The sequence below is a fragment of the Notamacropus eugenii genome, chromosome 3 (genome assembly GCF_028372415.1).
Source record: "Notamacropus eugenii isolate mMacEug1 chromosome 3, mMacEug1.pri_v2, whole genome shotgun sequence".
In the NCBI taxonomy this organism is placed as follows: domain Eukaryota; kingdom Metazoa; phylum Chordata; class Mammalia; order Diprotodontia; family Macropodidae; genus Notamacropus; species Notamacropus eugenii.
Window position 1 is genome coordinate 117,006,191 of NC_092874.1, and position 14,900 is coordinate 117,021,090.

Sequence of the window (14,900 nt, forward strand, 5' to 3'; positions counted from 1 at the left end):
TAGAATGCTGCTATATATATTTTTGTACATTGGGACCCTTTCCCATTTTTATGATGTCTTGGGGATATAGTCCTAGTAGCGATATTGCTGGGTCAAAGGGTATGCACATTTTTGTAGCCCTTTGGGCATAGTTCCAAATTGCTCTCCAGAATGGTTGGATCAGCTCGCAGCTCCACCAACAGTGAATTAGTGTTCCAACTCTCCCACATCCTCTCCAGCATTTATCATTTTCTTGTTCTGTCATGTTTGCCAATCTTATAGGTGTGATGTGGTACCTCAGAGTTGTTTTGATTTGCATCTCTCTAATCAATAGTGATTTAGAGCATTTTTTCATATGATTATAGATAGCTTTAATTTCTTCCTCTGAAAATTGCCTGTTCATGTTCTTTGACCATTTGTCAATTGGGGAATGACTTGTATGATTATACATTTGAGTCAGTTCTCTATATATTCTAGAAATGAGGCCTTTATCCCTGAGCTTAGCTGTAAAAATTCTTTCCCAATTTACTACATCCCTCCGGATTTTGGTTGCATTGGGTTTGGTTGTGCAAAAACTTCTCAGTTTAATGTAATCAAAGTTATCCATTTTGCATTTCATAATGCATTCTATCTCTCCTTTAGTAAAGAATTCTTCCCTTCTCCATAGATCTGATAAATACACTATTCCTTGCTTCTCCAGTTTATTCATGGTATCAATCTTTATACCTAAATCATGTACCCATTTGGACTTTATTCTTGTGTACGGTGTCAGGTATGGGTCTATGCCTAATTTTTGCCACACTGTTATCCAGTTTTCCCAGCAATTTTTGTTAAACAGTGAGTTCTTATCCCAGAAGCTGAGGTCCTTGGGTTTATCAAACAGAAGGTTGCTATATTCCTTGCCTACTGCGTCTTGAATGCCAAGTCTATTCCACTTGTCTACCTCTCTGTTTCTTAGCCAATACCAAGTGGTTTTGATAATTGCTGCTTTATAGTACAGTTTGAGGTCTGGTAGCGCTAGGCCACCTTCCCAAGCATTTCTTTTCATTAGTCCCTTTGATATTCTGGACCTTTTGTTTTTCCAAATGAATTTTGATATTATTTTATCCAGCTCTAGAAAATAATTGTCTGATAGTTTAATTGGTATGGCACTAAATAAGTAAATTAATTTAGGTAGAATTGTCATTTTTATTATATTAGCACGGCCTACCCATGAGCAGCTAATGTTTTTCCACTTACTTAAATCTGACTTTAATTGTGCAAAAAGTGTCTTGTAATTGTGTTCATATAATCCCTGGGTTTGTTTTGGCAGGTAAACTCCTAAGTATTTTATAGTGTCTACCCTAGCTTTAAATGGGATTTCTCTTTCTATCTCTTGCTGTTGGACTTTGTTGCTAATGTATAGGAATGCAGAAGATTTGTGTGGGTTTATTTTGTAACCTGCAACTTTGCCAAAGTTGTTTATTATTTCAAGTAATTTTTTACTTGAATCTCTGGGATTCTCTAAGTAGATCATCATGTCATCTGCAAAGAGTGATAACTTAGTTGAAACTGTTTTAGAACAGAAGTGTTAGTCTTGCTTTTCATTTTCTCAAGTGAGTGATATAAGTTCAAAGTTGTACATTTGTTTAATCAGTATTTTTTTATAGCCTGAAATAGTTGAATTACCTTGTCAGCTTTCCCATTTTAAAATATGTAGCAAACCATATTTTCATTGTTCGTTCAGCATTTTCTCCAACAAAGTATAATACATTAAATTAAAACTTGTGATTAGTATTAATGGTGACCGAAGAGTTTGTAGTAATTCGTTTTTCTTTTTGGGGTACCTGAAGCAGTTTTCTCTGGTCATTAGACAGTTTATGCTTGACCATCTGCCTCCATGATAATCTGTACTCTCTGCTAGTGAGCAGGTAAAATGTTCATGTATTTTGAAGAAATGATGCAGAGGCAGTTGCCTATACAGTTCTTAACTTAATCTTAAATCATTTAAGCCAGTAACCTCATCTCTTGGAGCAACAGTTTCTACTTATTCCCTTTCATGAAATGGAAAGATTATCACTTTTCTGTTGCATTTTAGAATTATGCAATTCCATATTTGTGGAATAGTTTTGTCATATAGTTTTGAAATAAAAATTTGTGGGGTAAGTGCCTTTCCAATTCATAGTTTAAACAGTTGCTGACACTGCAGCCAGTGTGCAGATGGACCACTGTATCTGAGAATGACCTGGCTGATACTGTTCAGTAGTGTTTGACACATAGTGCACAGTTATCATATTAGCTCTAACCTTAGCTCAAATGTGTCCAAGATCTAGCTTATCTGGGTTTTGCCTCCAGTGATATAGATTGAATTCCATCCATTGCATACTCGTCCTGTGTGACCTCTCATAAAGTTGTGGAGGAAAGAGAGATGACCTAATAGACTGAAGGTCTTCCTTGCTTTCTTTCTACATTAGGAAGATAGCATTCTGTCCCTCTGTAATCCTACTTACTCTGCTTATCATTAGCTCATTCTCTTCCTGTCATGCATTTCCCTGATGACATTTTCCTTCTATAAAAACTAAGAATAATAAATTTAAAAGAACAACAAAAAAACTCCTCCCTAACCTCAGGAATGTTCTTCTCAGTCAGGCAGATTACTGTGAAACCAGATAAAGGCACCTCTTTCCCTCCTTGGTTGGGGTTTGTTATTTTGGCTTAGCCCAGTTAAAGCCCCCCTGAAAAATCTGCTAAACAATGTTCTTGATTTAAAATGCCTCTAATGTGTTCGTGATGGGAAATTTTTGCCATTGAAGAGAAGCATATGTAACTTGGTCTGCCTCCTTTAATGACCATAAGAGATCTATATTAATGAGCAGTTTATTTCTTTTTAATTTGGCAGGTTATTTATTACATTTATTATTGCAGACAGTTTGTGTTTAAGAATTCATTTTGCTAGCATATAAAAGTATGCCTCTCACTTGAATGAGAATGTGATGAGGAAAAAAGTTGTTTCAAAAGAGCTTGAGAGATACAAGGGCAAATCTGACTTTTGTTTGTTTCATTAAGCCACCCAATTACATTTTGCAAATAAGAAAAGCTTACACTAAACTCCTACTGCTTTGCTTAAAACTCTAGGGAATTTAAATGAGGAAGGATATGTGTTTAAAAGAGGACAAATTAAATGAAATTCTATCAGGAGCTTAATGTGAGAATGATGGTAGGCCGAGGATTCTGAAATAATGTTTCCTTTCCTCTTCCTTATGTAAACCCTCATATTACTTTGGAAAATACCAAAAAATACCAAGATCCTCAAGAGATATCTTTAATCTTGGGAAACCCTTGTTAATAATAACAAAAACCCTACTTATTTTATAATGTGACTTTTCTTACTAGAAAACTGCTCTTGTATATAAAGTGTTGCTTCATTTGAAACACTGTGTGGCTACATAAAATCAGAGTTTATCTTTTGCCCCTGACAAAGTGGAAATCCAATTTTTGCCAGTCTTTTCTTTATTCACTAAAGGAACCTGATAGCCAGTTGAAAACTCAACCAGAGTATAGTAGTCTTACTATTATGGTTTAGGGAGATATTGAAAGCAAAGATATATTAATTGGTGGTAAATTATTGGTACAAGACACTGGGAATTTAGCCTATCTCATTGAAGTCTTTCTAGCTTGGCAATTAAACATAATGGTGAGAACTGACACACTATGAAGAGGATGAGATTTTGATGTTAGGAGGGACTAAAAAAACTGTAGGTGTACTATAGGGAAGAGGAGATTATGGAGTGATTTTTCCAGAGATAGATATATAGCATTCCAAAATTATGAAGGAAATGCTGAATGAGTTGGGGTAGAAGTGTAGAAACTAGAGGACCTGAGCATCACCCGAAAGTTTAGACCCAAAATGATCAGCATCAAAATTTAGCACCTTTTTTGGTGGAATATTGTTATCTGATATATGATAAACAGGAGCAGCTAAGCCAAGGAAAATGATTAGAAGAAGAATTGCATTTTTGAATAGTTAGTTTTTTCCACAATTATTCTTGATGTTTCTGATGTGCTACTTTCACTTCTGTACTTTCCTTAGGCATTGGTTTAAAACGGTACAGAGACTCTATTTCGCTGGAGATCATATTTCCTTTTTTCTAACCAGAATCTACTAGAACATAATCCTTTGTGTAGAAATGAGCAAAAAAGGTCTCCTAGCAAGTGAAATAGATATGACTAAAGCCCCAAAACTGAAATCATGTGTCTTCTATGAAAGTTTCCTTTGACCCTTCTTCAAGTCTCTGTCCTTTTATTTAACATGTTCTTATCACTTATTAAGAGAAGAAAAATGGAACAGGAGAGAATGAGCCTGTAAATTATAAGACATGGGTAGAAGTAGAAAATAGAGATAAAGAGGTCACAGAACAATTTGGAACAAAGTAGATTCACCAAAATTATCCCTAAAATTATGTATGTTAAAGAGAGAAAGTGTACGTACGTGTGTGTGTGTGTATACACACACGCACACATGCACCCCTATTGATGGAATGAAACATGGAAAATTTTTGCATGTGGAAGATAAATAGACCAGCACAACTGTAAAATCCAAGAACCTTTCTGCCTCCCAGAGCTACTACTATTTTTCTGAGAAGGAAAAAGGATTGTTCAGTGCCTCTTGACTTATGGACTTATTTTTGTTGACTTTGGTTTTGGATGTCTGGATTTGTTTCTCTCCTTCTGACTAGGCCTCTAAGGCCTAGAAGAGGAAAGGGCAGTGATATCAGTCTCCATTTATTCTTATAGATTAGAAACAAGTAGTTTATTGTCCTTACTGAGAAAGGCCTAAGCCATTTGAAAAAAAGCAGTTGAAAAAAATGATGATCTTTTTCTGTGACAAAATTCTGCAATAGAGCCAAAAACAAATTATATGTTTTTTGAAAAGTAAGAATATAAATTTGACTGACTTGTAAATATTTAAATATTTTAGTTTTGTTAATATAATTTTCATATCTTATATAATTTAAAATTGAACTCCTATAAATCTGCTGCTTTGTGGCAGACTGACTTACCCAACTTGAGCAGTGAGGTAAGGTCTATAGGATTTAAAAATTGCTTATATTTCCTACTAAAAGTATGTTATTGTAAAATGTGTGCATTATATAACAATATTTAGAACCAATCATTAAATTAACAAACGTGAACTTTGAAAAGGCTCCGAGAGATAGTGCAGAATAGAAAGGCCTGGCATGCTTATGGTCCATGGGGTCACGAAGAATTGGATATGACTGAACAACTCCACGCTCTCCCCATATTCCTTAATAGTAGGACTAGGATTAAATTCTAGAATACTGGTTTTTTAAATAAAATTATATTTCTAACTTATGAGAAAATAAAAATTACTCAAACACTGGTAAAATAAATTATATATCTAGTAAGGGGAGAAAATCACATTTCTGTAGTTTTTTAAGCTGCCAAACATTCCTGTCAACAATCTCGAGGAAAATATTATTATTCCCATATTTCATATAAAGGAATTGAAACTGTAAGAGTTTGGATGACTAGATGATCACACCGTGTGGTAGGAACTGTATTTATTTTCAATCAGTTAGAATAGTTTCCTGTTAAGGAAGTGGGGATACTTTCTCTGAGACTGGATTGGTTCACAAGACTAGAAAATCCCAGTTTTGTGGAGTTTCTCGAGGTTGGACAGAGATCTTTCTGAAGTGCAGGACATCTTTCTCATTTGATTTTGATGTCATAGCAAATAGAGGTGTAAGTAGAGGAGAACAACTTCTGTTTTTAGTATTCTTTTTAGTTGTAAGGAAGGTGTTTTGTTGCTTTACAATCCTGAGCCAGAATCATTGGATTTACCTGATCTAGGCCTGACCCAGAATTACTCAGCTGTTGTCTCAAGGGGTATTTAACTCCACATCCCCTAAATTGAGTCCAAGTATCCTACCTACATGGCATGCAACATACATGAGAAAGATGTTGGCAAACAATAAAAATAATTCTTTCCCTTGTACTTGTCTTTTAAATTGACCTGCTGTTTGTCTCTGTAAAATTATGATTATCAAAAGGCTGTGCATTCGGCATGCTCATTAGTTGACCATATTTTAAAATAGATTTTATCTTTAAATGAGTCATTTCTCATATTGTTCTAGATTTATAACTAAGGAAAATAAAAGCAAAAAAATCTAAAATAGTGACTGTATTTGACATTGTATGTAATATTCTGTCTATCTAGTCCCCTGTGGAGGTATGTTTCATTATCTTTTTGCAAGGACCTTCACATGTTTTTGATTGAGCAGACCTGGATTTTGTTTTAGGGAACTTTTCATTTACTTTGTTGTGGTTATTAGTGAATATTGCTTTCTTCATTCTGTTTTTCTCTGCATTAGTTCATAGACTTAAGAACTGGAAGAAATCTTAGAAGTCATCTAGTCCAGTTCCCTTATTCCACATATGAGGAATCTGAGGCCCTGAACTTATTTGCCCTAGGCTTTGAACTCAGGCTATTTGGCTTCAGATCTTCAAATCTGTTGTTTTTACACTGTTTTATGAAGGAGTATCTTAGAGTTATTTTAATTTGCATTTTTAAATTTTTTATTTTGAACCAGCTGTTAAAATGGTTGTTGATAGACCACATTTTGTGTTTTGAGTCCATAAATCAACAGATGGGTGGCACTGTGGATAGATATAACCCTGGATTTGAAGTTAGGATGATCTGAATTTTTATTTTTATATTTCATATGAATTTTTATAATATTTATTGTTTTGACAATATTGCACCTACCTGTATTTCTGTTCAAAATGCAACTTGATCATGTTGTATACTCTTGTTGTTATATTGATATAGCTTCCTTGCTAATATTTTATTCAGTGCTTTTGTATCGGTGTATCAGTTTTTTGTATCAGTGTTCATTAAGGTTATTGGTCCTTAGTTTTCTTTCTGTTCTTTTTTCCCTGATTTAGTTATCAGGTGCATATGTATCTTCATACATGGGTATCTTCCCGATGTCAGGCAGAGACATGGAGGACTAATTGGACAGAATGTTACATGGTTAAGTATAGTCACTATTTTAGATGTTTTTGCTTATCTTCCTTTGTCCCAAGGGAGACTTCATTCTGGAAGAATGTTTCATTCCCTATTTTTGTAAACGACTTAATAACTTTAGAACTATGTATTCTTTGAATGTTTGATAGGGTTCACTTGTAAATCTGTCTTGGTTTGAATTTTTCTTTTTACTTTCATTTTTAATTTAAACTTGTTTTAAGTTTTTTTTCTAAGAATGAGTTATTTAAATTCTTTATTTCTACTAACCTGTATATATTTTTATTTTTGTAAATGTTAATCCATTTCATTTATCAGTTTTGTTGTTACATAGCTGAATGAGATAGTTTTTAAATTAACTTTTTTTGCCTCTTTCTTTTTAGTGTGAGTTTTCTTTGGATTTACAATGTCATTCCATTTCCATTGGCAATTTGGTTTTCTGTTCTTAAACCATGATCAGTTTTGTTAATTAAAGGGAACCAGTTCTTAATCTTAATTTTGTCAATTTATTTTTTCTTCTATTTTTTGCTTAGATTGTTTTTGTTTTCTTTTTTTTTGATTCATTGCCTTTCCAGGTTTTTAAAAGTTGTACATTCATTTCATTGCCCTGCTCTTTTTCTCTTGTTGATTTCTCCTAATAACTGCTTTGGTATGTTGTCTTTGTATTTCAGAGTTTCTCCTCAGCCGTCAGTCAGTCAACAGATATTTATTAAATGTTTGTTAAGCCCCATGAGTCAGGCACCATGCTAAATACTAGGGATATAAAAAGAAGTAAAGAAACCAGCCCATGCCCTCAAGTAGCTCACAGTCTAACGGGGGGAGGAAACAAGCAAATGTGTACAAAATAAGCTGCATGGAGGCTAAATAGGAATTAATTAACAGAGGGAAAGAGCTAGAATTAAGAGGGATTGTAAAAGGCTTCTTGAGAAGTTGTGATTTTAGTTTGGACTTTTAAAGGAACCAGAGGCAGTAGGGAAAGCATTCCAGGCATGGGGCACTGCCAGAGAAAATGCCCAGAGCCAACTGATTCAGTGTCATGTTAGTGGAACAGCCAGGAGAGGCCAGTGTTATTGGATTGAAGAGTATTTGTTGGGGAGCAAGGTGTTAGATAAACTGGGAAGATAGGAGAGCCTAGGTTATAAAACACTTTCAGGGCCAAACAGAGGATAAAGCTCTGATCTTACTGTCATGAGTCTTTTCAAATCTTTTATTGCATCATGTTCCTTTTTTCCCTGTAAGGACCACATTCATTTTTATAGAGTAAAATTTTCTTGGTTATAAACTTTTTTCATTTACTTTTTGGAACATCATTCTAATATGTCCTCTTTCCATAAATAGGTCCTGTCCAGTTTTATTGTGATCCTGACTCTGGCTTGTTGGTATTTGAACTTTTTCTTTCCAGTTGCTTACAGTATTTTTTTTTTTTAACCTTGAAGCCCTCAACTTTGTCTATGATGTTCCTGCCAGTTTTAATTTTGAATTATATTTCAGGAGGTGATTGATAGATTTATTTTTCCTCTTCTCTCCCCCCTCCCCCACTTTACCCTTTTGTTCCAGTTGACCTGAGCATTTTGCATTTATGAATTCTTTAAATATTCTATCCAGCTTACCCCCCCCCCCCCTGTCATGGTTTTCAGGGAATTCAGTGATTATTAAATTATCTTTCTTTGTCCAGTGTTCTGGTCAGTCATTTTGGATAATAAATATTCTATTTTTCATCTTTTTTTTTTTTGGTCTTTTTATTTTGTTGCAGTATTTGTTGGCTTCCATTTGCTGCTTAGTATTTTTTAGAGAGCTTGCTGCTTAGGTAAAGTTCTGTTCTAATCTAGTTTATTTCCTAATTCTTTACTTCAGAGCTCATATTTCCCTTGTAATTCATTTTTTTATTTCTTCAGGGTATTATTGTAACCCTTGTGCGAAAGCCATTTTCTTCTCTGAGGCTGTACTTTAGTATTTGTGCAGTTATTGTTTTCTTGAGTTTGCCTCTTAGATATTTCTTGATTCATAATATATTCCCTAATGTTTTGCTATTTTTTTCCTTTTACTCATTTCCCTAGCCTTAGTTCCTTATTTGGGTCTTTGTTCAAGGTTCAGGTTCTTCTATCTCACATACTCTTCCATAGGGTGGTCAGGTCTTGTTTAGTCCTAACCTCAGTTTCTGGGAGACTTGACCTTGGTTTTCACCTACATCGGTATGTCTTTGCCCAGAACATTGGTAGGTTTTTGAGTTCCCTTCATTAGTCACTTGATGAACATTTACTAAGCACCTGTGTTAGTTATGACCTACTGTTGTCTCAGGTGTTGCAAACTCCAGTAGAGGCAAAAGATAGTTCAATCTCCAGGAGCTCACAGTATTATGAGGGAGACATCATACAGACAGCTATGGAAAAACAGGTACTTACAAAATAAATTGAAGGTAATTGAGGAAGGCACTGTCATTTACAGTGTTAATAAAAAAGGTTCTTGTAGAAGGTGGAATTTTAGCTGATATTTGAAGGAATCCAAGGAAGCCAGGAAGCAGAGGTGAGAAGGTTAGCGGAATGCCTGGGGTAGACTTGTGGCAGTGTGCTGCCTGTTGTTGGGCTATGTCTGAGATCAGAGAATTAGGGGCTTCCAACCTGTAGCTTCCCTCTGACCACCAGAAAGGAAGTGCTACAGGCTTCAGGTGGACAGGGAGGTTTTTCACCTACAGCACTGGCAGGTTCCTGGCTTCTTTATCTGAGCTTTTTGCTATCTTCCCTGCCAGAACCACCTTCTCACTCCATGCAGGCTTCTGGCTAGGTTTTTGTGCATTCTTGTGTTGGATGAAGAATCTTATTCTTTTTTTCCCCTTTAGATTGCTTGATCATCATTATTCACTCAGGCAGTCTTTTAGATATTTACTGGAATATATATGGGAAAGGTTGCCTCGTCAATCTTTCATTGTTCCACCATACTCAGGGAAGGGGAAATATTTTAGGTGTTAACCCCCCTTGCCCCGAGACTTTGATGGTTTCATTCAGTTTGTTGACTAAGTAGCAATGTGCACAGAAAAAAAAAATAAAAGCAATATCAATTGTTTTGTGTATTCAAATATAGTACAGTACAACAATGACCTTGATTCAGCAGTAGAAGATAAATTTAGTCACTTTTGTTTAAGAATTCATTGAAGTTTATATTTCACAGATATTTCCACAAACATTTTAAAATGTATGTTTTCTTACTTGACTGGTGAAATCATAATTTCATGGGAAATTCACTATTTTGAATACTTAATTGCTTGATGATAGACGAAATGCTATTGTGATGTAATTTCTCCTGTGACTTCTTAAATAGATTTCAGTATTGCAGAGAGAAAGCACTGAGTAGATAGTCGTTTTTTTTTTTTAATGGACCCATTTAGCAGTCTGACGAAGTTGATGGTTCCTCTCTCAAAGTAGTATTTTTAAATACACAAAATAAAAGTTTCAGAGGAAATCAAATCATATTGAATTGTAGACATCAAAATATTAAAAATCAAGTTTAGGAACCCTAGGTTGAGGACCTCTACAATAGAGAGAAAGCAAAAATATACCTATTGACTATTGGAGATCTTTAAAACTCTTCCCGTACTTATGTTTATTCATTGAATGCTTAGTAAATGGAATTGAATTCTTAGTAGGGTTGATAGTCATGCTGTTGCATTAGTTGAAGGTTTCTTGGGAAATAATTTAGTTGAATTTCAGTCGTATTAGCATAATTATTCTTGTTTAAAAAATTAATCAGTCTGTTCATATTTTTAAAATCGTTCCATTTGTTTACTATATATTGAAGAGGTTAGTGTTTTATATTTCTTCTTCTGGGGTCAACCTGTCATCTGATCTTTTTTGTCACATTATGAGGATATCAGATATTTGAAGACAATTGTTGGTCAGCAACAGTCAACAAGTGCCTTCTATGAGCCAAGCACTGTGCTAAGCCCTGAGGTAATTTAAAGAAGGCCAAAGACAAACCCTGCTCTCAAGAAGTTGTCTCCTATAAGGTTAAATGATTTCCAGTGTGTCACATCTACTGTCAACAGCACTTGATTAAGTTTTTTTGAGTTTGGACCCATTTGCTATATATTGTGATATGTTGCCTCAAATACAAAATTAAAATTTTTACCCAGAATTTGCTTTTAATAGTTTTATGCAATTCTCTTTCATGTACTCTTTTGTTGTTGTTGTTGTTTTTGGAGGCAGTTTTGGGGTTCGGTGACTTGTGCCCATGATCCCCTAGAGAGTGGTAGCATTTGAACTCAGGTCCTCCTGACTCTGGGGCTGGTGCTGTCTCCCCTGGGCCACCTAACAACCCCATGTCCTTGTTGTCTCCTCTCCTCGTTTTATTTCCTTCAAACTTCTGTGTTTTTAATCAACAATATTACATTCTAGGAGAGAACTCTGTCTCCCTCAACTCTGCTTTCAGCCTTTGTTAATGGAATATTCCTTTTTGAGGGCCTAGCTTAAGTGATACTTCTACCATGAATTTTTTCCTTGCTCACCTTTCTCCCACACAGTTGAAAGAGATCCTTCTTATAGCATTTTGTTAGAGTCTCATTAGATAGCCTGTGTGACAGGTGAAATCTGAAATAATAGGAAACAAAGGTTCAAGCTTCCAATCATATTGATGCATTAAGCACAGATTTTTATGCATTAAGAGAAAACAATTAACAGGATATAAACCAGGATACAAGATTAAGTTATCTAATTTCTTACTGGAGGAAAGATTAGGGGCTTTCCAAGTTGAAAGGGGGAGAGCAAATTGGTGCAATTCTCTGAAATCAATAAAAGAAGTGTTCCCTCCACCAGTTGTCTTCATTCAATCAAAGAAACAGTAACTGATTGACTAATATGAGGCTAGTTTTCATATAAGATGTATATGTTGCTTGACATGAACAATTGTGAGGAAACTCCTTGCATCAGTCTTTGGATCTGAATGGGGCTTTGGCAAATCTAACCCTAGGTCCTTAGTCAAGGGTCTCTAAGTGAGAGGTTGAGGTGATCCAGCTTACATTCAACCATGCAAGGCTGGATTCAAACCATGCAATACAATTTTTTTTTTGAAGTAACTTGAGTAAGTTTAGTGTTACAACTGGAACTAGAATAAACATCTGGCTCTTCACTGAAAGTATCTACATGACCACTTGTGAGGAAGGTAGATGGTGTTCTTTTTTTTTTTAATTAAATTATTTTATTTGTTTTCAGTGTTTGATAGTCACTTCCATATAGCTTAGATTTTTTTCCCCTCCCTCCCCACTCCTTCCCTGAGACAGTGTACAGTCTTATATAGGTTCTACACGTACGTTCCTATTAAATACACATTGCATAGAAGAAGTAAATGAATGGGAGAAACCATAAAAGAAAAACAAAACATAACATAATACAAAAGAAAATGGTCTGCTTCTATCTATGATCCAATTCCATAATTCTTTCTCTGGATGTGGAATGCGTTTTGCCTCAAGAGTCCATTGGGAGTTTTTTAAGTCCTTGCATTGCAGTGAAGTAATAAGTCTAAGTCTACCAGAAAAATTCCTCACACACTGTGGTTGTTGCTGTGTACAGAGTGCTCCTGATTCTGCTCCTTTCACTCAGCATCAGTTCGTATAAGTTTTTCAAGGCCTCTCTGAAGTCTTCCTGTTCATTGTTTCTCATAGCACAACAGTGTGTGGGATGGCTCAGGTCCCTACATAAATCAATTACTCAGAGGCCTCTCAAAGTGATGACAGAAAAGTTTATTTACTAGATTCTCAAGAATCGGGACAGTCCTACACCAGTTCATCTGGAGTAGGAAAGCCGAAGACAAAGAAAAGGGCAGTGATTTATATAGACCCTAACGCAAGTCCTTCCTCCTCCCACTGACCATTATCCTCATTAGCTGAGAATATGATCTTACATTCTAGACATGAAATCTAACCAATCCCTTTTGAAATGAAGACATCGAGGAATTATGTAAGTTTTATCCAATCATTGAGACCCTAATACACTACACAGTTTTATATCCTTATATGGAACTATTCTGTTCTAAAAATATTGTAACCTTGAGCCTCTAGGTCTTACCTCACCCCTGGGAGAAGAATTACAATCTGAGAAGTCTTCACTAAACCTATCCCACTCAACAGTATTCTATTACATTTATATACCACAGCTTACAGTTCCCATAATTTAATAAAGTTTTCTTACAAGGCAAAGATTGGACCCACAATTCCCTCACCTGGGTCCTTTCCAGTTCGGTGTTATTTGTTTAAAAATGAGTTTGATGGTAGACCTAACAAATCTGAAAATAATACAAAACTGGAAAGCATAGATAATACATCCTATTAAAGGATGAAAGTTAAAAAAGTTGTTGACATTATAGAACTAGTAATATGAAATTTAAGAGTAGTACATAGAAAGCTCCTTTAAGTTAAAAAAAATATTAACCTAGCATAGCATTGAAAGGGAGGATAACAAAAATAGTTCATTTGGGTGGGGGAGGGACCTTTCAAGTTTTAGTTTTTGAATAGATCCTAGACAGCCCTTATAACTTGAGGGAAAAAAATATATGGATTCAAATAACTATGATTTTGTTGACTCCAAAACCATTAAGACCCAACATTAGGTGAAGAGTTGATACATACTTGGCATGTTAAAAGTATAGTATCCATGGCCAGTGTGTGTATTTTTTTGTGGTCATGTCACTTCTGGAATATTTTTGGTTTTGAGCTCTGCTTTCTGAGGGAAGTAATGTGGCAAGCTTTCAGAGGTGGATAAGAATGCTAGTGGATAGATCTGGAATGGCTGAAGTAATTGAGTGGAAATTTTCAGTTTGTATAAGACTTAGGACATAATTATTTCTTTCAAATGCTTGAATGCCAGTCATGTTGAAGTAGGTAGATTTATTATATGTACTTTGATAAGCAGAACACATTTTAGTTTAGCTTACGGAAGGAAAATTGACAATAACCCTCTTCCATTATTGGAATATTGTCCTTTCTGAGGTAGTGGAAGCAGTGCCTGGATGACCATCTTTTAGTGGCGGGAAAGAAAGGGAAGATAGAGTACATGAAACCTAAAGTCCTGTATGATTCTCTTTTCCTATTAATATTTCATATTTGTTTGATTTCAGTACTTCAGTAAGTCATTCAACTTTAGCATATGAAATTTATCTAATTAGTATTGCTTTTAATCTTGTTGACATTTATACCTATACTGTTTTATTTGGTGACTTTCAATATTATTGTCATGGTTACCACTACTAAAGAGGATAGGAGTTAGTAATTTAAATGCTTAAAATCTAATTTACCAACTGTTGAAATTAACATTGAATAAAGAAGAAATTATTTTTTACATTATGTCCTTTCTTTCTTTGTAGAGTAAAACATGGAAAAATCCAGGATATCAACAAACTTCTGGAAAGAGAGAGGGCTGTCACCAATGAGCAGTTAACTAGAGCCATTCTTCGAGAGAGAGCATCAAGTGAAGAGGAGAAGTCTAAGGTGAAGCATTTGGTGAGTATTGTAGATTTTTCTGTAAATTTGCCAGCTTTCAAAAATTTTAATGTTTATTTTTCCAGTTATTTTTCTCATTTTCGCGTCTTATAGCTAAATTTCTGTGATTAAACAAATTGTTTAATCTCCATGTTAGAACTGTTAAGCTATTTTTGCATTAGGCCAAATGCCACAAGCGCTTCACCTTACCTAAAATAAGTATGTTTGTTGTTTTCTCTGACTGTGTTTTTTTCTACTTAAAATTGGTGGCCAACAGTTTGCTTTGCGTCTCTGTCTATCTGTTGTCATTTCCCACTAGCATAAGCATCAGTCAGTGAGTATGATAAATCACATCTGAACTTGGGAGAGGAAGAACAAAGAACAGATCAGGTGGGCCCTAGGAGATTATAAATATGTTTTTTTACTTTTATCATA

General features: G+C 35.0%; 1 protein-coding gene across 1 annotated transcript in view; it reads left to right on the forward strand.

Moving 5' to 3' along the window:
• Nucleotides 1-14,900, forward strand: part of CHCHD3 (coiled-coil-helix-coiled-coil-helix domain containing 3) — a 340,709-nt gene that overhangs the window by 128,611 nt on the left and 197,198 nt on the right. Inside the window, exon 4 of the mRNA XM_072652712.1 lies at nt 14,351-14,486. Coding sequence (XP_072508813.1) covers nt 14,351-14,486 — 136 coding nt within the window. The remainder of the gene's footprint in view (nt 1-14,350; nt 14,487-14,900) is intronic.